At 51.6% G+C, this 23,460-nt stretch overlaps 1 protein-coding gene across 11 annotated transcripts in view; it reads right to left on the bottom strand.

Annotated features, from left to right (window-relative positions):
- Positions 1 to 334: 334 nt before the first annotated feature.
- The window catches only part of LITAF (lipopolysaccharide induced TNF factor), a 104,204-nt gene continuing 81,078 nt past the window's right edge, over positions 335 to 23,460 (bottom strand). For 6 of the 11 annotated variants that reach the window (XM_082714107.1, XM_082714111.1, XM_082714110.1 and 3 more), the window contains 3 exons: positions 7,085 to 7,309; positions 4,462 to 4,618; positions 335 to 1,952 (listed from right to left, as the gene is read on the bottom strand). In XM_082714107.1, the coding sequence (XP_082570233.1) occupies positions 1,844 to 1,952; positions 4,462 to 4,618; positions 7,085 to 7,309 (491 nt within the window). In that variant the 3' untranslated portion in view covers positions 335 to 1,843. Of the gene's footprint in view, positions 1,953 to 4,461; positions 4,619 to 7,084; positions 7,310 to 7,576; positions 7,647 to 9,477; positions 9,617 to 9,788; positions 9,956 to 21,612; positions 21,728 to 23,460 lie in introns of those variants that run through there. The other 5 variants (XM_082714114.1, XM_082714117.1, XM_082714113.1 and 2 more) reach the window with 5 other exon arrangements.

The following is a 23,460-nucleotide window of genomic DNA, read 5'->3' as shown; positions in this document are numbered from 1 at the left end:
ATGGCCCCTTCTCAACATCTCACCACTGCCCCGATCAATTAACAAAGCGTGTTTTGTTTGGAGGATGAATGAGAAAGCTTTCTTCTGTGCATTTCATGAACACTTGAAAGCTAGGGCTTGCTGCCATGGGTAATGCCTAGTGAGTTCCAATAGCCTAGCGTCCGAATCGGACTCCCTAGCAATCCACCCAACGCCACATCGGTCATCTTGACGTGGAGGGATATTCAGCGAGTCTGACGTTTTTTATCATGAAGGGTTTCCTACCATTATGGAACAAATAAAGGCTCTTTGTAGCAGCGGCTGGAAACGCAACACAAGACCTTTCTTCACACCATTAAGAATTGATAAATAGTTCACCGGGTGAACCGAAGACTTTATTTTTTTCAAAAGCAGAGAACACCAAAGTACTACGTAGTATCCGTACTCATTGCAAAAATAATTACTGGAACTTTCCAAACATTGAAGGGATAAGCAGGATCACTGATTACCACTATGATATTTTGCCAATATACAGATTTTCGTTCCACATCTAGGCTTGATTTCTACAGAATATTATTCACGTGCATTCCCTGTGTCTGTTTATTATCAATACGGGGACTCTGTAAAGTCGAGCCCAGCTTTACCTTGCTTTCAAAGATGACACAGCAACTAACCGAGACTGCTGGCTTGCTGACTGAGTCCTAGAAATCATGTCTCCTGATGTCCTACCACAAAATGTATTTCTGAAAAATAAAATCAGAATTTAGATTCCTCTGAAACAGGTCCCCAAGCTCTCTAGCACTGTGGTACCCAGATGTGCTCGCCCTGTGCGTCCCTCTCTCTAAAGACTCCCCCAGAAACCCCCAAGGGGACCCCCCCTTGAAGAGTCCCATTAGAGAGGTTTTGAAGAACCACACCAAACCCAAGTAGAAGCAGTGGAGAAAATTATCCATCGCGTTTTCTGTTAAGGACCAAAAAACAAAACAGAACAACAACAAAGAATGCACCAACCAATAGGAAAGTGGTAGCAATCATATGGTCAAGAAAAATGGATCTATCTATAAATCCTTCCTTTCAAAATTATGTCCAAAGGTGTTGAAGACCAAAAGGAGGTCACAGACAGGGTTAAGACAGACAATTCCTCTGGAAGGAAAAAGCCCTTCCCCGGAAGGGGCAGCGGATCGTGCGGAGAACGGAGGGAGGCGGATCCCAGGTAGGATCCAGCCTTGTGTCTCCAGCACACATGGCAGGTGGGAATCTGGGGGGTGGGGGGGGGGGGACAGCTCCTCCTGGCACTTAAAAAGGAATGAAGAATAAAGTGAATTTGTGTGCTACTGAAAAGCCCGCACTGGGAGACTCTGCGAGCCAAGCCCTTCCCTGGTAAGGCAGAGATCGTGAGCCGTGGGAACAGGTGAGCGGGACGTAGGCACTGAAGGTGGGGTCAGCCGTATTTGGGCCAGAACAGTCTCGAAAAGGCAGGCAACCTGTGGCTTCTGGGCTTGAGACCGGCCCCTGGAAAGGCCCACGGAGGCAAGAAGTGAAGCTGGCCGGTGGCCAATCACTGGAAGATCCCGATGGGGCAACGGTCCCAGTTCCGTGGGGTGGCCTGGTGTCACCGGAGGCGGGAACCAGCACTCGGGGTGAATGTCTTTGCAGGTCCCGTGCATGACTCCGAGCAGCGACCTCTGGGGTTTTGGAGGTGTGTTACTTTTGCGATATTTTTCCCCCAAAAGAAGACACGAAGGTGAAGACCCTGGAGAGAGGAGCCTAGCGAGGCGGGACACCACTCCCACCAGGGCAGGACGGGGTGAGAGTCGGAGAGCACTTCCGGCAGCGTACAGCGACCTCCGGGTCTGGCCGAGTCCTACAAACGCTTGTAGGTGCCCAGGAGAGCTTTGCAGTTGGGACAGTAGTGGTCCACGTCCTGCAGGGCGTCCACACAGAAGGGGATGAAGCAGCAGCCCGCTATGCACCTAGGGGACAAAGAGCCAGACATGAGCGCGTCACCCTCGGTCACAGTGCCACGTGGCGGCCCCAGCCCCGCAGAAACACTGGCTCTGACCGTACTTGGAACCAGGGTCTCTGCAGATCTCCAGCTGGGATCATCCCGGAAGAGCCAGGGGGGCTCCCTCTACTCAATGACAGATGTCCTTACAGGAAGCGGAGGGGACACACAGGCAGAGACTGATGTCTTACAGCCACGAGCCAAGGGCCGCCCGGGGCCACGGGAAGCTGGAAGCAGCGGGGACGGATTCTCTGCCCTCCAGAGTCATCCGAGGGCGGCACCTTGACTGCGGACTTCTGGCTTCCAACACTGTGAGAATAGATCTGTCTGGTTTTACCGTGTAGTTATCTGTCACCGGCACCCAGGCAACGAGCGCGCGAACCAATGCCCAGCCTGTTCTCTCAGACCCGCTGACCTGGTGGTATTTGCTACTCTTGGGTCAGCTCAGTGTCTCCAGGTCTTAGACTGGGGCCAGTGACTTTCTTGTGTCAAGGGCCAGACAGTACATATTTTAGGCTACACTCTGCTACATCTGGAAACAGATGGTGTGGTCTGTTCCCCACGAACCAAAATAAAATGGGCTGGATTTGGGTCCAGGGCTGCAGCTGCCGTGTCCCCCCCCCACCCCCCATGTAGACTGATTACTTGTCCAAAAGGAGAGGGCGCTTCTCACAGTAATCACCAAACAAAATTCCCCAAATAACATCTCTCAATCTACGTAACCCATTACTCACGCCCCCAGGCAGGAGCCCCAGACAGCCTGTGGTAGAATAAGGAACAGGTCTGGTCTTTGTCCCCACTTCCTGGCAATTAGCTCCAAGAACCTGGGAATTTCCCGAGGGAAGGGAGTGAGGGCCTTCTGCTATTCAGAACAAGCCCCTTTTGGTCCCACCGGATTCTATGCTGATAAGGGGACCCCACCCCAGGCTCCCTGCCTAAGGACAGGGCGACCACCACAAAGACCCAGTAAGATCAGTAAGTTATGGGAAGACATTGATTTGCATAAAGCAGAAACAGGACACAGCCTGATAAGGAAACAATCTTACGCAAAAAAATTTCCTCCTACTGCCTGAGTTTACCCAAGTTCAAGTTAGGGCGGCCACAGGGCATTAGTTCTAATCCTTACCGCCCTCTTATGCAAAAAAACAAAAAACAAACCAAAAAACCCCCCACAGCTCTGAGCTGCAGGACATACATATTCAGTTATTTTATCCTCCCCCACCCCCCTGGGTAGGAGGGCATTATTACCTCCAGTTTTCAGTTTTCTCTGTGCTTCTCTGGAGCACAGAGAAGGGAAGTCACTTGCCCACAGTCACACAGCAGTGGGAGCTACAATTTGAACCCACAATGCCACATTTAAGGACAAAAAGGAGGGAGGGACAGAAAAGCTGCTTCGGTTTGTGAGCTAGATCAGCAGAGGCTGACATTCAAAATTTCTCATCATGTCTTTCCCTGGCTTCCAAGATAAAAATGAGTTTTAATACAAATGTCCAAGGACGATCAACTTTTATTTCGTATTTTCACTCCAGGGACTAGAGAGGTCAGCCTTCACTGCAGTCCCCTGGGCAGGACAGGGATCCAGTCAAGTGCCAAGAAACCTGTTTGCTCTGCTTTCTACCCACACTGAACATGTGTCCTCAAGGAAGCTAAGCTCTCTGGGGTTTGGGGCCTCCCTTCCAAACAAGGAAGAGAAATATCGCTCCTTCTCGAGATAAGCCACAAACAGTGAGGAACAAGCCAGTTGTAGGAGAGGCCAGAGATCCTAAAAAAGAAATGCAGAGACACCGTTTCCTTCCAGGGAGAAAACAGAGCCAGGAATAAGGAGGTTGCCTTTATCTGTTTGGGGGGAAAAAAATTAAACTATGCTTCCTCAAATTTCTCTCAGAACAAAAATCATGATCTCTTTCAATATAACACCCTTGGTGGGCGCCTGGGTGGCTCAGATGGTTAAGCGTCTGCCTTCGACTCAGGTGGTGATCTTAGGGTCCTAGGGTCCTAGGGTCCTGGGATCAAGCCCGGCATCAGGCTCTCTGCTCAGCGGGGAGCCTGCTTCTCACTCTGCCTGCTGCTCCAAGGGCTTGTGTTCTCTTTCTATTAAATGAACAAATAAAATCTTAAAAAAAAAATTTTTTTTTTTAAATGTAGTACCCTTGGTACAGACAAAAAGACACACTTTCCCCGTGTAGACAACAGGAAAAATACCTGGAGTCTCAAAAGGGTAAGAAGTGTCAAACGGATGACTATAAGGTATTTTGACCTGCAAGCTGCTGTTATGCTCAAGACCAGTGGTTCTCCTCTGGGCACGATGTACATGTAGGGAGGTGCCACCTGCACTGAGAGCAGAGGCCAGGGGGTGTGGCTTAATGCCCAGCAGTGCACACCCACCCCTCCCAGCATAGATAGAGGAGCTGTGGTGGAGAAATCCTGCAAGAGAGGAACAGAGGAGGAGCCTGGGGGCCTAGGGGCCCTGGACTTACCCCAGCAGGCACAGGCTCCCACAGGAGAGCCAGGTGAGGGCGCCGGCATTATAGGACAGCTGAGTCACGATCATTTTGTTGCAGGAAGGACAGCACATCTGGACCGGACGGTCGAAAAAGGAGACGGGTTGCTGGACGTACACGGTCTGCACAGCAACTGGGGGGACAGGTCTGGACAATGAGTGAACGGGGCAAGCGTCCAGCTGACAACCAGGAGGTGGGGGCCTGGTCTCCACGGGGGGCTCACCCACCCACCATTCACAAGAGCCAAAGCAGGGGAGCCACACAAGTGTCCACAAGTGAGCAGACGGATCAGCACGAAGGGGGCTGGCCAGACAGCGGAGGCTCGCTCGGCCTTAAAAGGACATTCCGACACATGCTACAACAAGGCCGAACTTTCGCGATGTGATGCTGAGTGACGCCAGCCAGCCACAGGACTCACACGGCAGGGTGTCACGTTTATGAGACACCTGGAGTCATCCAATTCACACAGAAGAGCTGGTAGATGCTAGGGCTGGGACAGGGGCAGGGGCAGGGCAGGGCAGGGGGCGCCACGGGCAGCTGCTGTTCGGCCCGTACAGAGTTTCCATGTTACAAGACTTAAAAGTTCTAGAAAGGCGGTGACGGGTGCACAACGTGAACGTGCTTATTAATGCCACTCAACGGTACCCCGAGAGACACTTCCGGTGGTTTTCTAGGACGCGTATGTTACCAAAACGGTGGCACATTTCCAGCATGATCATTTGAGAAATGATAATTTTTCAATAATAATTCCCCCCCCATGAGACGGGGAGAAGTTCCCGGAGCGGGGCTTTGGCTCATCACCACCAGGCTCTCCAACCCGCTAGCCACAGAATCGGGTGGGGAGCTTACTGCTAATGCAGGTTCTGGGACCCCCTCCCCGCCGCCCTGCCGCCCTGCCTCTGACGCTAGGACAGGCCAAGTCAGCAAGTCCCGGGCAGGGTCCCCTGAAGGCTTTTTCCACTCCCTGTGTGGTTCCACGAAGGTGGTCTGCAGATGGTAGTTCCAGAAATGGCGAGATGACGGGGTTTTAGCCTAATTTTCTTCATCCAGAGATTAGTGGTTGCCAGCGGCCAGGGGAGGGGGACGGGGGTTCTGTCTGGGGCAGTGACAGTAGTCCGGAGTGAGTGCTGACGCTTGGACAACTGTGATTATAGTGACCCCACCGAATCAGACACCCGGCAAGGGTGCACTAACACGAGGGAACAGGAGTCTCCGTAATGCTCTTCTTTTTTAAAAATGGAAGGAACAGGGGTGGTGCAGGGGTTCCACGAGATAAGGACAGTAAAGGACAGCTCACACTCTGGGACACAGTGAACCCTCGATTACACAGTTCCCTCGTGGCACACGGGCCTCCTGACTCAGTCCCACGCCCAGAGATAATGCCGGTGACTGCCCACCAGCCGGGGACGCTGGCCTGGCCTTTGCCGAGGAGTCCAGGAATCAATCAGACCCATGAAACGAGAATATAAAATCAGGCTAAAAGAAAACCGTGTGGAAAACATGTATAGGTGTTCAGTCACCAGAGGAGAGCCCACAGTGACAGAAATCGCGAAGTCCTTTGCATTCAGAATGGTTTTGCGTTTTGGCAAAGCTGTCTGAGCTCGCATTTCTGTCAAAGTGACTTCCTTCTGTTCCTTTCCGCCATGCTGGAATGCCATTTCTACAATGTATGCGTTAGGGGAAATTCACTGCTGTCCAAGCCAACAGAACTTAATACTGCTAGAAAGACCCAGAAAGACTCTCCTTCCAGAAAAGCGGTATTTAAGCATTCTTGACCCTTTACATGTCAACTGTATTAAAGTCTTTTCTTTCTTTTTTTTGGTGCAATAAATTATCGATCAGAGCATAATCAGCCCGAAGTCACCTTGTTCTCTTCTATCTGAAGGGTCAAAGTTACTCGAGCATGACTATAGCTCACTTTTTATCAAAGGATTACTCACAGAACTTTTATTTCATCAGAACAACCCACTGATGGAGGCATTTGATGAGCCTCATTTTACAAGCGGGGAAACTGAGGTGCCAGGCGGTGAACCCACAGGGCTGCCCTCTGAGCTGGCGAGTACTTCCTCAGCTGCTTGGGATACTGAATCAGCTATGCACCTGGGTGCCCCTGGGCACACCTGGGCACACCTGGGCAGCAGGAAATCCCAGGGGGCAAGGCCACCAAGAAGTTGCCCGAAGGCTGGGAAGCCATTGCCGACATGGGCAGGCTGGCGGTGCCTAACTCCTGGCTATTTCTGCACCCACCCCCAACTCCAGCCAGGCCTCAGCAGGAGGGTTGGGGGCCCTTAAAAGCAACTCCCAACCCCTAGTTTCTCTGGGATTGTTGGTGGGCCTCTGTGGTTTGCACCGAAAGATCGCTTTTTGGCCGACTTGGGACTGTGCTTTGCTAGGGAAAAGGCGCGAGCCTCCCAGACGTGGAACCTGGAAGACTGGGGGGGGGGCACATTCCAGGACGAGGGGTCAAGCCGGACTGACCGGCACTCGGCTTCGACCCTTTGGCAGGTCGGGTCTGTGGCTCCCCTGACTGCTGCGGAGTCCCCAAAGCCAGGGTGGAGGGCCAAGGAGAGGTTAGGGGGACGCGGGAGGTGGCACCTACTTGCATTGGCGTTGGGGACGGGCACTGGCTGTGTGTAGTAGGCAGGCGGATTCATGCCCTTGCCATCCGGGCCCGTCACCAGCCCTGTGGTCGGCCCCGGCACCGGGCCAGGAGGCATCGGGAAGTAACTGTTAACAGCCACAGTCTCTTCGTAGGATGGGGGCGCGGTTGGCACCGAGGAAGGCCCAGCGGCCGCCTGGTAGGATCCCGGAACAGACATTTTACCTAAAGCAAAACCAGAAGACACCGGATCAGAAATGCAAGGGGTACCCCGGCTCCTTTTTCCACCCGAATCTTCCAATTTCTACCGGACAAAGAAAATGTGAAGATGTGGCTTGTGTCCAGCCTTGTCCAAAGGCCAGAAAGGGGAGTTAGTATCTCTCCCAGAGCCAGGAACGATCACCTTAAGAAGGGATTCCCTAAATAAAGCTAACAGGTAAATAGTTACAAGCTCCAATCCTCAAAACCTAGGAAAATCCCAAGGGCACACACATCACGCCAACTGGAGCAGAAGCTTCTTCTCACACTTCAGAACTAGCCAACAGCCTGTGTTGCACACGGAGTACTGTCTTCTTTCGAACCACTGCGGTTTTTACTAAAAGCATTTTAGATGCCAGAAAAGACAAAGGCATTCAAACTCAACCACAAACTATGGCAAACAGAGTGTGTCGTTGTGACAGAAGCCGGAGGGCAGAGACGCACACCCTGATGTGACACCTTGTACATCCAGAAGCGAGCAGAATGAGTCCCGGGCCAGAAGGCGCAGAAGCGGGTGTTCCTGCAGGGGTGGGGAGCGCAGGCTGTAATGGCTTGGTCGGGGGGGGGGGGGTGCGGGGTCTTATAAGCGGCTGCTCCTGTCTTTGTTCCCCGTCTGGGGGCGGCCACTTGGCGTGCCCACCGTGTGAGAACGAGCGGTACAATGAAGATTGTGTGCACTTTTCTATTTGTATGTTCCTTTTTTTTTTTTTTTAAGATTTTATTTATTTATTTGACAGAGAGAGAGACAGCGAGAAAGGGAACATAAGCAGGGGGAGCGGGAGAGGGAGAAGCAGGCTTCCCACCGAGCAGGGAGCCCAACGTGGGGCTCGATACCAGGACCCTGAGATCATGCCCTGAGCCAAAGGCAAACGCTCAAAGACTGAGCCACCCAGGCACCCCATGTTAGTTTTTAAAAAGTCAACACACACACACACACACACACACACACACACACACACACACACACCCAGCTCCCATTCTGAAAACGGAGTATCAGAGGAGCCAGGCACAGATTTCCTTTTGTGAGGGCAAAGAAGCTGTCTCCCCGCATTCCTGCCTCCACCCTCCCCCAGGGACTGGGGACAGCCGATGCCCGCCTAGAATTACGATGCCCGCCTAGAATTTCGTGGCCCATACCGAGGGTGTGTTCCTGCTGTGGCCCGTGCGCAACGGCCCCGGGGCAGCTGGAGGAGGACACAGTGCAGCTCTTTGTGCGGCTGTTTTTCTAAAGGGGCAGGGCTAAGGCAGCCTTAGAAGATCCATTCAAACCTGCCTCAGGAGAAACGGGGCAATGAGCTCCCAGGGCAGCGCGCCACGGTGCAGGGCCTTGGACGGGCCTGCCACCTCTTCCCCCCACATTCTGCCTGGTCTTTGAGAACCCATGGGAAGCAGAGGCAAAGTTAATTCTGCCGCGGGAAGAAGGGGAGACTCCTTCGAGGAAGCTCTCTGCTTTTAAGCAGAGACCAAAAGAGGAGATTTCTCTGGGGCGGGAGGGGGAGACACTTGGGAAAGTGGACACGTGTCAAACACAGTCAGTAAATAAAGCTGAACAGGTTGGGGCCGGGTTGTAGGAAATGTGAAAGCCCTATGGAGGTGTCTGGGCTTTATTGTAGAAGCCTGCCCAATGGAACCTTCTGGAAGAACGGAAATGTTCTCCATCTAGGCTGTCCCAATATGGTTGTCCAGCAGCTACACACACACACACACACACACCCCACTGCTGGGAACTCACAGTGTGGTTGGTGTGACCCAGGAACTGAATGTTTACTTGTATTTCAAGCGTCAATGGTTTAAATGTAAAATCTAGGGATGCCTGCATGGCTCAGTTGGTTAAATGTCTTGACTCTTGATTTTTAGCTCAGGTCATGATCTCAGGGTTATGAGACCGAGCCCTAGGTCGGGCTCTGTAGTCAGCTTGGAGTCTAAGATTCTCTCTCTCTCGCTCCCCATTCGCATGCTCTAAACTTCTCTCTTCAAAACTAAAAAATAAATAAAATAATAATAATAAATACTATATAATAATTATAAATAATAAAAATGAATAATAAATATAGTAATAAATAATAAATAAAATAATAAATTTAATAAATAAAAATAAAAAATCCAATACACCATACAATTATTGGAAAACTTACATTAAGTTTTCAAGGGGCACGCTGGCTATGTGAATCTATTTTTCCAACAGCAACTGTAACGGGCTCTGCATCTAGAGCAAAAGTTTCTGACAAAATATTAACATCCAATTTCGGAGATGATGTCAACGTAAAATATCCCCTGGATTTAAAAAAAAAAAAATTCACGTGAAATACTTCATTCATGATTTTTTATATTGGAAATGGCAGTATTTTAGATAGGTGGGGTTAAGCAAAATGCATTGTTACCATTCCTCTCATCCATTTCTTTGTACCTTCTAAAAATGTGGCTACTAAGAAATGTTTAAACTAACCACGTGGCTCACACGTTCCTGCTTCTACCGGAAGGAGGCACTATGGAACACAGGGGGAGCCACGGAGGGTTGTAGAGAAGAGGAGGCACAGATGAGGCAGGTCTGTGGGAGAAGCAAGAAGCAAACCTTGGAAGGCCCCCAGGTGGTGGTGGCAGCTACATCCTAGTCTGCAGGGACAGTTAATCAGGAAGGCTGAAGGGGAGCTAATAAGATCACAGGACATCTTTGTGCAAACAGCTCCAGGGTTTAAAATGAGAACACAATTGTCAAAAGTGGTTATGACATGTTGTCTGTTTCCTCTGACACACAGGAACGGAACACCAGAAGAAAGAAGGGAGCCAGACTACAGACATCAGCCCCAGCCCAGTTCACCAACTTCACCTCCTAAACTGGCTTGGTATCCCTCGCCGGCCAGGGCCCCTGGAACACCAACCCCACCCCACCCCCAACCCCAGACCTCCACCACTGCTTCTGGCCCGGCCTGCATGCACACGGACTCTGGCTGCCAGCCGCCTCCGTGCACTGGAGGAATTCAGGACCTCACGGAAGGTCAAGGACTCGCTGTCCCTTCCTGTCTCAGGAAAGGCAGACCCCCAGCTGCCTACACAATTTCTTATGAAAACTGACTCACAGCAGAAAACCGCAAGGACCGAAAACACCGGGCTGGACAGAGGGCCTAAAATAGCACGGGGCGCCGCGGTGGCAAGCAGCGCGCTTTCGAAGGGGAACGGGAGGTCTTGGGCGCCCTGAGCTGCGCAGAAAACACAGTCTGGGTCAAACAGCTGAGAAACAATGACTCAACTCGCAAGTCGAATTCCTTCCCCTTCAGAACCACAGCTCCCTCCTCCAGAAGGGACCCAAGGCAGCTGTGCTGTCAGGGGCGGACATGGGGGTGCAGGGATGGGAGGGGGCTCCTTTCCTCTGCAGGAAGGAAGGGCCTGAGCTTCTGGAAATCAGGGCCGGACGGCCTGCCGGCTTATCACACCCGCATCGCTGGTGTCCCGGCCGCAGCCTGTAGCTTCTGGACTCCAGGCCCCTGCCTCCTGGGAACATCCATGCTGTGTGTCCAACAGACGCGTAAATGTAACCAGCACTAAGGATTCTGAAAAGGGACAAAAGTGACAGGCTAGGGCAGTAAACACAAAACCAAACCCACCAACAGCTGGATGGAAGAAGTTTTCTAAATACATCCCGCAGCCGCCCTTCCCCAGGCCCCAGGCCAGGAAATGCCACTTTGCTTCATCCCACTTCTCTTCTTTCTCCGCCCCCCCCCAACCTTTTTAATTTGGGTTCCCCAGGGGGCAGAAGGCCCACCTTGCCTCCAGCTCCTGGGCCTCAAGCCCCAACACTCCTCAAGGGGAGCAAACAGTCACCCACACCCTCCGCCGTAGCAGGAACCCTCTGTCCCTCCAGATCAGGGCCCCCCGCGGGCTGCGGTGCGAGCACAATTCCATCCAATACCTGCGCTCCCTTTTCCAGGACAAACAGGGAAACATCTCCGAGTTCAGAGCAAAGCCACCGTCTTGCCACCGAAAGCACAGCCTTGAGAACCGCCTGGAGAACCCCCTTGGGCGGGGCTGGCGAAGGCCAGGTTGTCATGGCTACAGGGAGGGGGGATAAAGGGGCCAGCAAGGGGGTCTCCTTCCTCCCTCCCCACTTGTTTAACTTTGTTACCAGGCCCCTGCGAGTGGGTTTTCTCGACTGGCCGTTTAAAAGCACACAGTGGGGGCGATTCTCCAGCTTCCCACCGCCCGGCCTCACAGACAAGAAGGAAAAGCTCGGGGGTGGGGAGCCCCACGGTCCCCACCTCAGAATGGCCCTGCCGCAAGCGACTCCCTAAGCCACGGGGGGGGGGGGGGGCAGGCATCCCAAACCCCTTGTTCCAATCAGAAAATGTGACCAGGGCTGCCTCGCAGGGCGTGTGGCCTGGGCAGCCCCGCAGGTCCTACACCCCAGAGACCGCGCTCAGCCCAACACTCCGCGGCTACCATCCTGACATTCTGAAGACTCAGGGAACCGGGGGCCCCTGCGTGTCCACGCTGCACCGGGGCCCCAGGTCGCGGGAAAGGAGGCCTGTCCGATGCGAGAAGGGCTGGAGGCGGACCAGGAAACCGACCCAGGACCAGACGCACGGGGCCCGGCCCCCACCTTCTCCCCCGCCAATGTGCCACTGGGAATTCTGGGGTCCCTTTGCTCCACGTCTCCACGACTTCCTCAGTGACAGAGTCTCTCTCCAATGGGCAGTGAGGGGTCCTAGGGGTATCTACTCCTGGGCCCAGTTCCCAGTTCAGACATGGTACAGAACGGGGTTTCTCAGCCTTGTTTTTCATTATAGCCGCCTCTGCCCACCCCCTTCACGGCCCCCCCCAAGGATAAAAATTAAATTATATTAAATTTAATTAATTAATTTAAATATAATTTAATTTCTGCCTCACAAGAGAAAATGCAATACTAAGAAATAAGATTTCATTGGATACAGTTGAGTTTTGAAGGGCCACACACCACTATAATACCTAAGACTTGTTTTCTCTTTCATTCCTTTTTTTTTAAACTCTCCCCTCCCCCACAAAGTGACTTTCACCCCCCTGGGTCCCCACTGAGAATGTGGGGAGGGAGATGGGGAATGAGGTATTTGGGGTACCGATGAGTTTTTCAAATCACCGACATCTGTTCCTTCAAGTTTTCCCAAAATGTGTCTCCCCTTTCCTTGCCATCGTAAATGCAACGGTCTGAACAAATTTTAACCTTTTGCTGACCGAGGCCTGAGGTCCTTCCTATGTGTATATTCTTTTCCAACCATGCCCAGCTCTAGGATTTAATCTAACGGGCCACAAGCAAGGGAGATGGGCAGGGTGAAGGTGCCCAGCCCCGGGACAGCTCCCCTATGCCTAACGGGGCCAAGCAGACCTAATGGGTCTGGCTGGGTCATCCCTCTGAGTCTTGAGTCTGCATCGAATCTGCGGATCCTCACACAGGAAGAAAACGAAGGGTGCCACTAAGGGTACCAGATAACCAGGCTATCTCTGAGTCCAGAGGTCCTGGTCTGAGCAAAATCCACTACCCGTCAACTACCCCCGCCCCCACCCCAGAGTCACAGCTGCATTAAAAGAAACCACAACGGGCTCTTACTTTACTGTCCCAGGCTCTGTAAGTCACACCCTCAGGTGTGTCATCCCGCGGGGTCCTCACATCATGGACGGATCATCGCGATCATCGTCCTCACTCTCGCACGGAGAAACCAGGGCCCAGGGAGGTCAAGCTGCTGGCCCAAAGCCACACAGATGGACTCCAGGAGGCAGGGCTAGGGTCTGAACCCAAAGCTGGTGGACTCCAGACTGCTCTTGACCTCACCAAACACCTCCCAGGCAGGAGACACAGACACCACCAGCGGCCTCGTTTTACCCCCAAATGAAACATGAGAATATGGGAGCAACACCTTGGAACACCTTTCTCTCTCTCTCTCTTTCTGCCTCCCTTACAGGTGTAAAAAGTCTGCATTTCCCGCAGACTTTCACGGCACACACTCAAAGCAGGGCTTTTTTGGAAAAAAAAAAAAAAAAAAAGAAAATATATGGATTTCAACTCATTTTTCACTGATGACTTTGTGACTCAAGATAACCACGTGGGCGGCTCAGTCGGTTCAGCGTCCTTGACTCTTGGTTTCATTCGGCTCAGGTCACGCTCTCAGGGCCCAGGTCCTGGAGATTCTCTCTCTTGCTACCCCCTCCCCTGCCAAATAAATGAATCTTTGAGAATATCCAAAAACAAGAACAATCTGCTTCTCTGAGAAGGAAGGATCAGGGGGCCAGCACCTTCCTATCAACCAAAGGCACAAAACCACATACAAGGCTCTTCCTTCCAGTCCTGGAGGACAGACAGACAGAAGGGGAAGATCACAGAACCTCCCGGATATACAACCCGGGCCCGAAGCTGCCTCTTTAAGGGACCTCGTGATGCCAGGCGTCTCCGCCAGCTGCTTTAACACCTGGGGTGGGAAACGCAAAGGCTCCTTGCCAGCAGGGTCTCCGGGAAGCTCAGCCTCGGCCTTTTCATACTGCTCTGTGGAAAGAGAAGCAAAGCGCCCTCACGACCCTGGAGCGAAGCCCCGCTGTCCAGCCCGGTGATCCTCACATCTGAGCAAATACGAATGAACGGGTCCTGAGACCTTGCGACACTGGAACGGTCCCAGAGAAGCCTCACCTTCAGCAACAGATCCGCTCCTAGAAAGTTCAGCCTGAACGGTCTCAGAACTCCCTGGAACACCCGAGTGGGGGCTGCGATTCTGGGCATTTCCCGCCACTCCAAGGAGCATCTTCCCCGTTCTGTGTCCACGCAGACCTGCGTTCAGGGTTTGTGGAGCCGAGCCCAGCAGAGCTCTGCCCGGAATCCTAAACTCCCAGGCAAGGGTCTGACCTCTGGGAGGTGTGGGGACAACCGGCAGAGCAGCCCGCTCCAAGAGATTGCAGGGGAGGGAAGCCCGACGCGAAGACCAGACCAGGGTATGAGTCCATTTCCACAGGACGCCCAGAACAGGTGCACCCAGACACAGAAAGGTCAGTCGGTGTGGCCAGGGGTTGGACGGAGGGTGTGGGAGGAAATGGGGGGAGCGTGAATCGGTACAGGTTAACCGGGGTGGTGAAAATGTTCTAGCACTAGACTGAGGTGGTGTTTGCACAACACTGGGATCATGCCACACACCACTCAACTGTTACTCTGAAATGAGAAGTTTTACGTTATGTGAGCTTCACCTCAATCACAAATGGGTAAAATAAAGGCATCGCTAGAAATCTCCAGTCTCTGGGTCACAGGCCAAGGCCAGCAATTCGAGCCTCCAAATTCTACTAGATTTAGTTCAGCCCCATCTACCTAAAATCAAAAACACTGGGGTCTTTCTGACATTGACATGCCAGTGCCCCCTAGGCTAGGGTGACTGGAGATCCTGGTTGCCCAGGATGGCAGCGGGGTCCCAGGGCACCACAAACCCCTGTCTACCCCGTCTCCTACCAGCTACACTGCACGGCTGGCTTAGATGTCCCCAGACACATACCCGGCACACTCTTTCCACTGCCCTGGTGTCCCTCCTTCCCAACGGGCTACAAATTCCTCTCACCTGCCCTATCTGAGCTTCTGCATCTCCTCCCCCAAGAAGCGAGCTCAGGGGACAATCCATCCCCGCTTGAACCTCTACACAGTGCAGAGATCAAGGGCATCAAGATCAAGATACAGGCCCTGTAGCCGGACTGCCTGTGGGCAGCTGGCATGCCTCATGGCACGACTCTGCTGCCTTGGTTATCCCATCCATAAAATGGGGACACTGGCAGTGTCTGAAGGCTCTTGGGTGGATTCAAAGAGCACCCTTGTGAAAAGCACCCAGAGCAATGCGGGGCACGGAAGCAGCGAGTATGTGTTAGCTGTAACCAAGTCATGTTTCTCTGCTGAACTTGTCACAGAGCCTTTACTCATCCGGCTTCCAGATCACTGTGTGGGCCCCAGGAGGGCAAGGATTGAAATTTATTAAAATCTGCCTCTCTAGCACACAGAACTAGGCTCAAAACACCACGGGTGCTATACAGGGTGCCTCACCAGGATGGAGAGGTTTCCCTGGATGTGGGGTGTGCGGGCTCATCCCAGGAAATCCATGAGCAGCTGGTCACCCTGACACTTGCAACAAACATCGGTAGAACACCAGACCCATCTTGAGGACATCAAGATCTGGAAGCAGACATAAATGGGAGGGTCTTCCCCTAACACCCAGTTCAGAAGCTGAGAACGTCTCTGCAGGGAGTTGTTTGTACAAGGACAAGCCTCAGGAACAGAGGGTCTCCTGGTTCAGCTCAAGGTCACACCAGTATTTGGCCAAACACACTCCAGAACGACAATCATTTAATTGGGTCTGAGATCCTTCCTTTCCTCCAGGATACCTGAGGAGAGTGGCACTTCTCAACAGGGCATCCCGTGATGTCAAGGCAGGAGAGCAAGTCAAGATGTGTGTGGGAAAGGAAGTGTGGAGGTGTGCAAACATGAACAAGACAGAATCAGAAAGACGGGCGCCTGGGTGGCTCTGTTGGTTAAGTGTCCACCTTCGGCTCAGGTCACAATCCTGGGGTCCTGGGATTGAGCCCCACGTCAGGCTCCCTGCTCAGCGAGGAGCGTCTCCCTCTCTTGCTGTCCCTCCCCTGCTTGTGCTCCTTCTCGCTCTCAAATGAATAAATTAAAAAAAAAAATCAGAAAGAAAAAAACCCATAATCTCTGAACCTCAAAACGGGCTCTCTCTGCTCCTCGATGCAAGTTTATGACACCACTGGTACTCCAGATCTGCAGGAGGTGCTCCCAGTTCTGGCTGGGGTTACCGAACAGAGTGAGGGGTTCATCCTGCGACAGGCTCATCGGTTCAAAATCTGGACCTGTGAGCAGGCTGCTCGGGGCCATCACCCCAAACTCAGAAACACCTGCCCCTCCACATTCATTGCCTTGTCTTTGGGGTGGCTCTCGAGCTGCCTGGCCTACATGAACAGTATGTCATCGTTCTCCGGAATCATGACCATCTGTCTGTTTTTCATGGTGTCAAGAAAACTCAGAGGCTCTAACCATCCTGCACCCCCAAGAAGCCAGAAACGTCAGCAACTCGTGCTGACGGGTGTGGACGGGAAAGGGGGGACAGAGCTCACCCCTGTGATGGCATCTATGTCCTTGGTGCCTGTTGATAACTCGCAAGGACGGAAGGGATACTCTTGGCAGAGAAGGGAAAGGTGTCTCTCGTCACTTTTCCTGCCCATTCCCAACCCTTTCTTTCTTTCCTTTTTAAAGATTTTAGTTACTTGAGAGAGATTAAGATACAGAATGCATGAGCCGGGGAGACAGGGGCAGAGGGAGAAGCAGCAGGCTCCTCGCTGAGCCGGGAGCCCGACACGGGGCTCGATCCCAGGACCCCGGGACCATGACCAGAGCCAAAGGTAGACGCTTACCTGACTGAGCCCCCGGGGTGCCCCTCCCGTTCTTTCGGGTGAGACAACCATCAGGCAGCCCCCAAAGCAAAGCTGCACAGAAAAATGATGCCCAACGTTGAGAGGTCTCACTGGGACAACATAGAGTGGGCTGCAGTGCAGATTCCAACCAGGAGCTGAGCTGGTGGGGAACCGGAAGCCATGGCCACCACAGAACTCGGGGGCAGTATGGGTGGGCCCGGCACCCAAGGGTTTCTGGAAACCCCTGCATGCAATCCCCAGTCATTTACAAAAGTGGGTAGGCACCATTCAGGTCTCAGGGGTCACTAGGAATGGCAAGGACCAGGGCCTGGCCCGTTGAAGACCCACCGGTGATCACGAGACAAGAGAAGACCCAGAAAGATGGGATTAGGCAGGGCACAAAGAAGCAACAGAGAAGCTCCAAAGAAAGTCAAGGTGATGGGATGTGCTTATTTTAAGACAATGTAATCTAAAGGCAGGTGGAATTATTTAAGAGCAGAAACTCTGGAACTGAGAAGCTTCCTTGGTTCAAATTCTCAACTCCACCGCTTCTTGGCTGTGTGAACCTGGGTGGGTTGCTCGATTTCTCTGTGCCTTGGTGTCCCCATCTGGAAAATGGGCTAATAGTACCCATACCTCAGGGAGGGAGGAAGTGGATGTGCTCAGAACCCTGGGCACTAGGGTTACTGCACCAGCGCTCATGCTCACGACTTGCAGGGAAGCAGACATGGACCAGGGAGGGATCACTTGCCCACAATGGCCCAGAGGTTTCACTACCAAGATCCAAAGAGACCCCCAATGCACCACATTCTGGGGCCACGACCTACCCAAACTCCACCTGAAACAGCGCCCCCTAGAGTCGTCCCCATCCTAATCCCGAGAACGTGTGAGTCCCTGAGCACCTAGCCTTACACAGCAAGAGGAACTTGGCAATGGGACCTCAGTTAAGAGATGAGGAGACGGTCCAGAGTTCCTGGTGGGCCCAACGTCACCACAAGGCTCCTCCTAAGACGGAGGCAGGAGGGCCTGAGAAGAGAGGAAGTGCTCCCCTACCGGCTTTGAAACTGGAGCAAGGGGCAGCGAGCCAAGCAAGGCAGGTGCCTCTGGAAGCCGTGCAAGGCCGGGAGATGGATTTTTCCCTAGAGCCCCCAGGAGGGACTTGATTTTAACCTGTTTGGACACCTGTTTTGGACTTCTGACCTCCAGACCCGTGAGATAATGCATCTGTACGACTTGAGCCGCTGAACTCATGGTTATTTGTTATGCTCCCTCCCTCCCACATGGGGCCCCCACGCCTCTGCCCATCTCCCACCCCCTCCACCAACCTGACTCCCTCAGCCTCCCATCCCAACGCCCAGGCCTCTGTCCACCTGCCCTAAACTCAGAAGGAGCCCTTCTCTGGCTCAAACTTCATTTAACCTCGTTGAGTGTGGCCAGCCGGGCCTGCCCTGCCATCTCCCTGGGCACTCTGTCCCAACAGTGTCCCCCACCCGCCTCCCCTCTTAAGAGCTCTTATAGGAATGGCTCAAATCCTTCCTTATCAAAATGTATCAAAATGTAACAAGAAACACCCCTCTTCCCTCAGTCTGGGTGCTCAGCCCCTTGGGGGTCCCTGCTATTCCTCCCCATCCCCAGGTGTGCTCCCCCACCTCCACTGGACCTCAGTCCTCCCTCAGCCATGACCCCACTAAGCCCACGTCCACTTCCTGTTCTCCTCTCCCCAGGCTGGAGGGCCTCCCTCATCTGACCCAGGCCTACACCTCTGTCTCCTTCAGGGGATGCTCCTTCCCCACCAGCCCTCCCCAAAAAAGGATTGCAGGGACTCACAGGTCTGGCACCCAGTCCTAACCTCACCCCTGTCGAGCTGACCCTGGCCCATCCTGGACAACTCCCCTGGGTCGTCACAGGCAAAATACAGCTCATCTCGTCCAAGGAGGTGAGGTCAAAATGGCACAGAGACAGAGAGTCAAGCTTCTTATCAGTGTGAGGTCATACGGACATCACGCACCTGCCGGCAGGATCGGGTGAAAAGGGCGCTTCAGCTCTGAGCCTTCCTCCCCCAGACCGTCCACCTCGGCTCATCATGAGAAAACATCAGACAAACCCGGACTTGCTACAAAACTAGGAGAGTACTCCTTGAAACTGCCAAGGTCACAGAAAGTCTGGGAAACCATCACAGACCAGAAGAGAACGAGGCATAAAAACTAAATACAGTGTAGGATCCCGGATTGGACCCTGGAACAGATCTAACAGAATAAAAGCTTTTCCTCCAAGTTCACATAGTCTAGGGTTGGTTAAGAGGTCAGTACACTGACGTCAATTTCATGGTCATGACAAACAAAGCCTGATGATGTGAGATGTTTACAGCAGGGGAAACTGGACGGGGTAAATATGGGACTTCTGCGCTAACTCTGCAACTTTTCTGTCGATCTGCAATGAAAGCACCTACCAAAACGTAACGTGCATGAGACCACTGACCCAGCAGTTCCTCTTCTAGGTATCTGCCGTTGGGCTATCCCGTGCATGGGTGAAGGGACAAACTATGATGAGCGCACAAGGGTCTCCAATGCGATGTGGCTAGAAACCACATAACTACTGGCAGGGCGTCGGGCAGATCTGTGATGGCCCATCCACGCCAAGGGACTAGTACACAACCATTGAAACAGTACAAGCAAGAGTTTTGTGTGTGGAAATGCATCTCTTAGACATATCGCTGCATGAAAAAAAAGGGCCCCAACAGTGTTCACAGCAAGCCAACATTTGGGCCTAAGGAAGAAGGATATAATACATATCTCCTTATAGAATATGCACAAAATGTCCCCAGAAGGATACACAAGAAACTGGTAACAGTGGCTGCCTATGAGCAGGGGAGAGGGGCAGCCTGGGAGATAGAGTGGGAAGGACATTCCTCGCCTCTGCTCTGCGATCTTCTGTACATTGAGCCACAGCAATAATGATATAATCAAAAAATCAAATTCAGAAGAAATTCTATAAACTAATTAATTCCAGCTTATTAAATTTATGTGACTCAGTATCTATTAATCACATTTACAATTAAAGGACATAAATTAAAAATTAACCCGTAGCTGCCCTCCCCAGCCCAGCCTCCCATGTTCCCCCACCTGTGGGTGAAATGATGTCATCACAGCCCTTTGTTCCATGAACCAACCACCTCATGCTGCTGCCGGGCACCTGGCCCCTAGCCCCTCCCTGAGTGTTTGCAGAGTGATTAAAGCTTCTGATTACTTCTATTTGGTGAAAAGATGTGTCAACTATTCATCTCACTGTAGTTTCCCCAAATTTGTACCAAAAATGTCCTATTTGCCAAAATAAAGTTCTCTTAGAATTTTGTGCTGTGACCCATTTTTCAGGCAGGGGGTTCTGAAGGCTGGTGGTTTATATGGGATTGGGGAGACATGGACCCTCCCTCCTCAGCCTTAAGGAATCCCTCTGGGGAGGCAAAGTTCACCAACATGGGGGAGATAAAGGAACAGACCCAAAGGGGACTAGGGCAAGCAGAGGATCTGGGGGGACACAGGCAAGAACAGGTCAGCGGGTGGGTAAGAGCATGGCTGGACACACAGAAACAGGCACACCTGTGTCCTGTGGGGAGGTGTGAAGCAGTTGGCCAGGAGGGAGGGGTAGGGTCACGGGAGCCTTCCCACCACCAAGAGCCTGCCTGGTCCAGGCGAGGTGTGTGCCAGGCTGGACCTTTCAGGGAGGGACCCCACACAAGGGTTCTGCATAATTAACCAGCAGCCCAAGAGCAACTTAAAAACCCCCCTTAAAATATTCAACCCCTGCCAAGAAGGAGAGTAAGATTCTAAAAATAAGCCTCAAAATGTAGAACACCAGGAGAAACCAACCACGGCAGAAGCCACACAGCAACTCCCCATCAGAACAAACACACATCAAAGGCCCAATGGCCCACAGCCAAGGGGGTCCCTCTCCCCACATCATGTCTGAACACAAGGAAAGCTCCGGCCTTGTAACTTCTCGTACGGCTTCAATCTTCTTTCTGTATCCCTCCCCAAAATGTATCTGAACTATTTTCTAATATCCCATAGTTCTCTCTGCTTCCTTAAAATCTACAAAAAAGACAATGGCGATGCCTGGGTCAGCATCTGGAGGTTCTGTGCTACCCCAGATGGAAGAAGGTCCAGCCTGGGGCTGTTGGCAGCCCCCATCCCACCTCTGCCCTTGCTGTGTCAAAGCCTCTGAGCATGGGAAACCAGCACCCACTGGGTAAGAACTCTATGCAAACTAAGAGTTACTGGTTTCCTTGGTGTCTTCTATGAGTAAGGTAAACAGGCCTGGGCGTCTGTCCTGATGATAAATATCTGTGTTCCTTGGAAGCCTCCTATTTGCTTATTTCCTCAATTCTGGCTGTATTCCAGTTGACTGTGGGGATTGTAACTGTCATGTCTTTGAAAATTATGGGAAACAACCGCCTTGCCTTTAGCAAGACTTCAGGTGAGAATGGGGTGGTAAACGTTACCTGCTGAGTTCTCTTAAAGTCTGCCTCCCCCGCCCCCCCTTGCCCCTGGCCGAGCCTACGCAATCCAGCCCTCCACAACATACACCTTTCTTGTGCATCTTAATTGCTTCCTGTCTGCAGGTTAGACTCTGTCTCTCTAACTGGACCACATTACACCCCTCCGGGGCAAGGGCTGGGTTCTACACTTCTCCCAGGTCCCCATGGGGCTTTGGGAGAATGACGCCCACACTACATCCTTGTAGAACTGAGGTCTTTCACACATAAACAGCATAGATACCCCACATACGATGGGGTCATCTATCATGCAAGCCCTTTATGTTAAGTGTGTATTTTAAAGATACAGAAGACCACTCTTCCTTACAGAAGAATTCCAAATGGCATGTGTCAATACCCCTCCCTCCAGGGTGTGGGGCTTACTTAGTCTCTCCATCCTTCTCCTGAGTGTGGGCTGGATTTAGTATCTTGCTTTGTAAGGGACAGTCTACAAAAAGACAGAGACAGGAATTTGGCAACAGTGAACCTGACAACCATCACCTCAACCTAGTAAGGAACATTTCAGATTATTAGCAATGTCTTGTGGATATCCGGTACCCCCCATGTCATGAGAAAGGCATTTCACTTCCATGCCAATTTTTCCCCTGACCAGGAGAAAAAACACCAGACAAACCCAATCTGAGGGAAATTCTACAAAATCTCTGACCGGTACTCCTCAAGAAGTCACAGAAATGAAAATGAGACATTTTGAGAGCAGAGGATGCTGGGGAAAGGCATTAAAATGCCATGTGGTACCTGGGATGGCACCTGGTACAGAAAAAGGAACTCGGGGGGAAAACAGGTGAACTCCAAAACAGAGCTTAGAGTTTTGTTAAGGGCTAGGCTCGAACATCAGCTCCTTGGTTTGATGGTACTGTGGGGAGGATGGGCAACATTGTTAGTAAGAGAAACTCCCTGAGCTAGCTGCAACTTTCCTGCAAGCTTAAAACTAAGCTATAAGGTGAACCAGGGCAGGCAGGCCTCATCCAAAGGCATTCAAGTTCAATTTTAAAACACAATTTTTAAGGTTTTTTTTTTTTTTTTTTAAAGAAAGAGGGTTTTTGTTTTTGTGTTTTTTTTAAGGGTATTTTAGTTAAAGCAAAAGAAGTGAAGCCAGTTTCTGTGACCAGGGTTTCTAAATATTTCTTTCCTTCTTTCCTTTTTTTTCTTTTGGTCTTATAACTTCGTATCTGTTTTTTTTTTTTTTAATTTAATTTAATTTTATTTTATTTTTTCAGTGTTCCAAAATTCACTGTTTATGCACCACACCGGAACACTGAAAAAATAAACTAAACTAAACAACGAATTTTGGAACACTCTAAGTATTTCTAATTGGAGAAGGTTAAAGAGAAGGAAAAAAAAAAAGAAAGAAAAAGATATCCCCAAGCAGAAGCCAACATACAGTCCTCGAAGTTGATGGATTCCCAAAACCCAGCCCGGCTGGAGGCACAGGGATACCTGGCCCCATCTGTACCCCTCCCTTACAACATCATTTCAAAACTTTCACAGTGGTTTTAAACACATGTGGGTGATAAAGTCTTCTAAAAATACATCAGATCAACACAGAAAAGGGCAAGGCCCTCAGGGAGAAGATAAAACAGCCTTTTCACCACCAACTTAATCCTCCTTCTTAAAATGAGTTCTTTCAAGGAGAGAAAAGGAAGATTATTCACTTCTACTCCCTGCCCCCTCCCTCCGGCCCCAGAAAAAGGGAACCCGGAGACCAGCTCCCAATATTCGAATATTCCCATCACTGAAAAGACCCGCAGGGGAAAAGGGATTCCTTTGGCAAAAAAAGAAAAAGGTGGGGGGTGGGCTGGGGCAAAGGGCACTCCTGCAAATTGTCAAGTTGCCTAAGGAAAGAGCCCTGTTTGTACACAAGGTGGAGAACCAGCTGGGAAGGCCAAAAAGATCTGGTCTTCAGCGATCTCTGGAGAAAAATGTTCTTAACAACAAGAACATTAAGTGAAACCTGATAATAAAAACTCTTTTAAGGACCTATCCCACTTGTACAGGGAGGAAATCGAGTATTGCTCAAAATTCTCAGACTAAGGACCACTGGCTAGCAAACTTGAAAAGACCCAGACACCACAATGCTGTTTTTGTTATAATGGAACTCAACCGGCCCACCGTTCCTGAAGATGTCCCAGGTGAATGGTGCTTTCTAAACTCTAAA

This window comes from Mustela nivalis, assembly GCF_964662115.1.
Source record: "Mustela nivalis genome assembly, chromosome: 19".
Lineage (NCBI taxonomy): Eukaryota > Metazoa > Chordata > Mammalia > Carnivora > Mustelidae > Mustela > Mustela nivalis.
The sequence above is the reverse complement of the archived record's forward strand: the minus strand, read 5'-3'. Positions and strand labels throughout refer to the sequence as shown.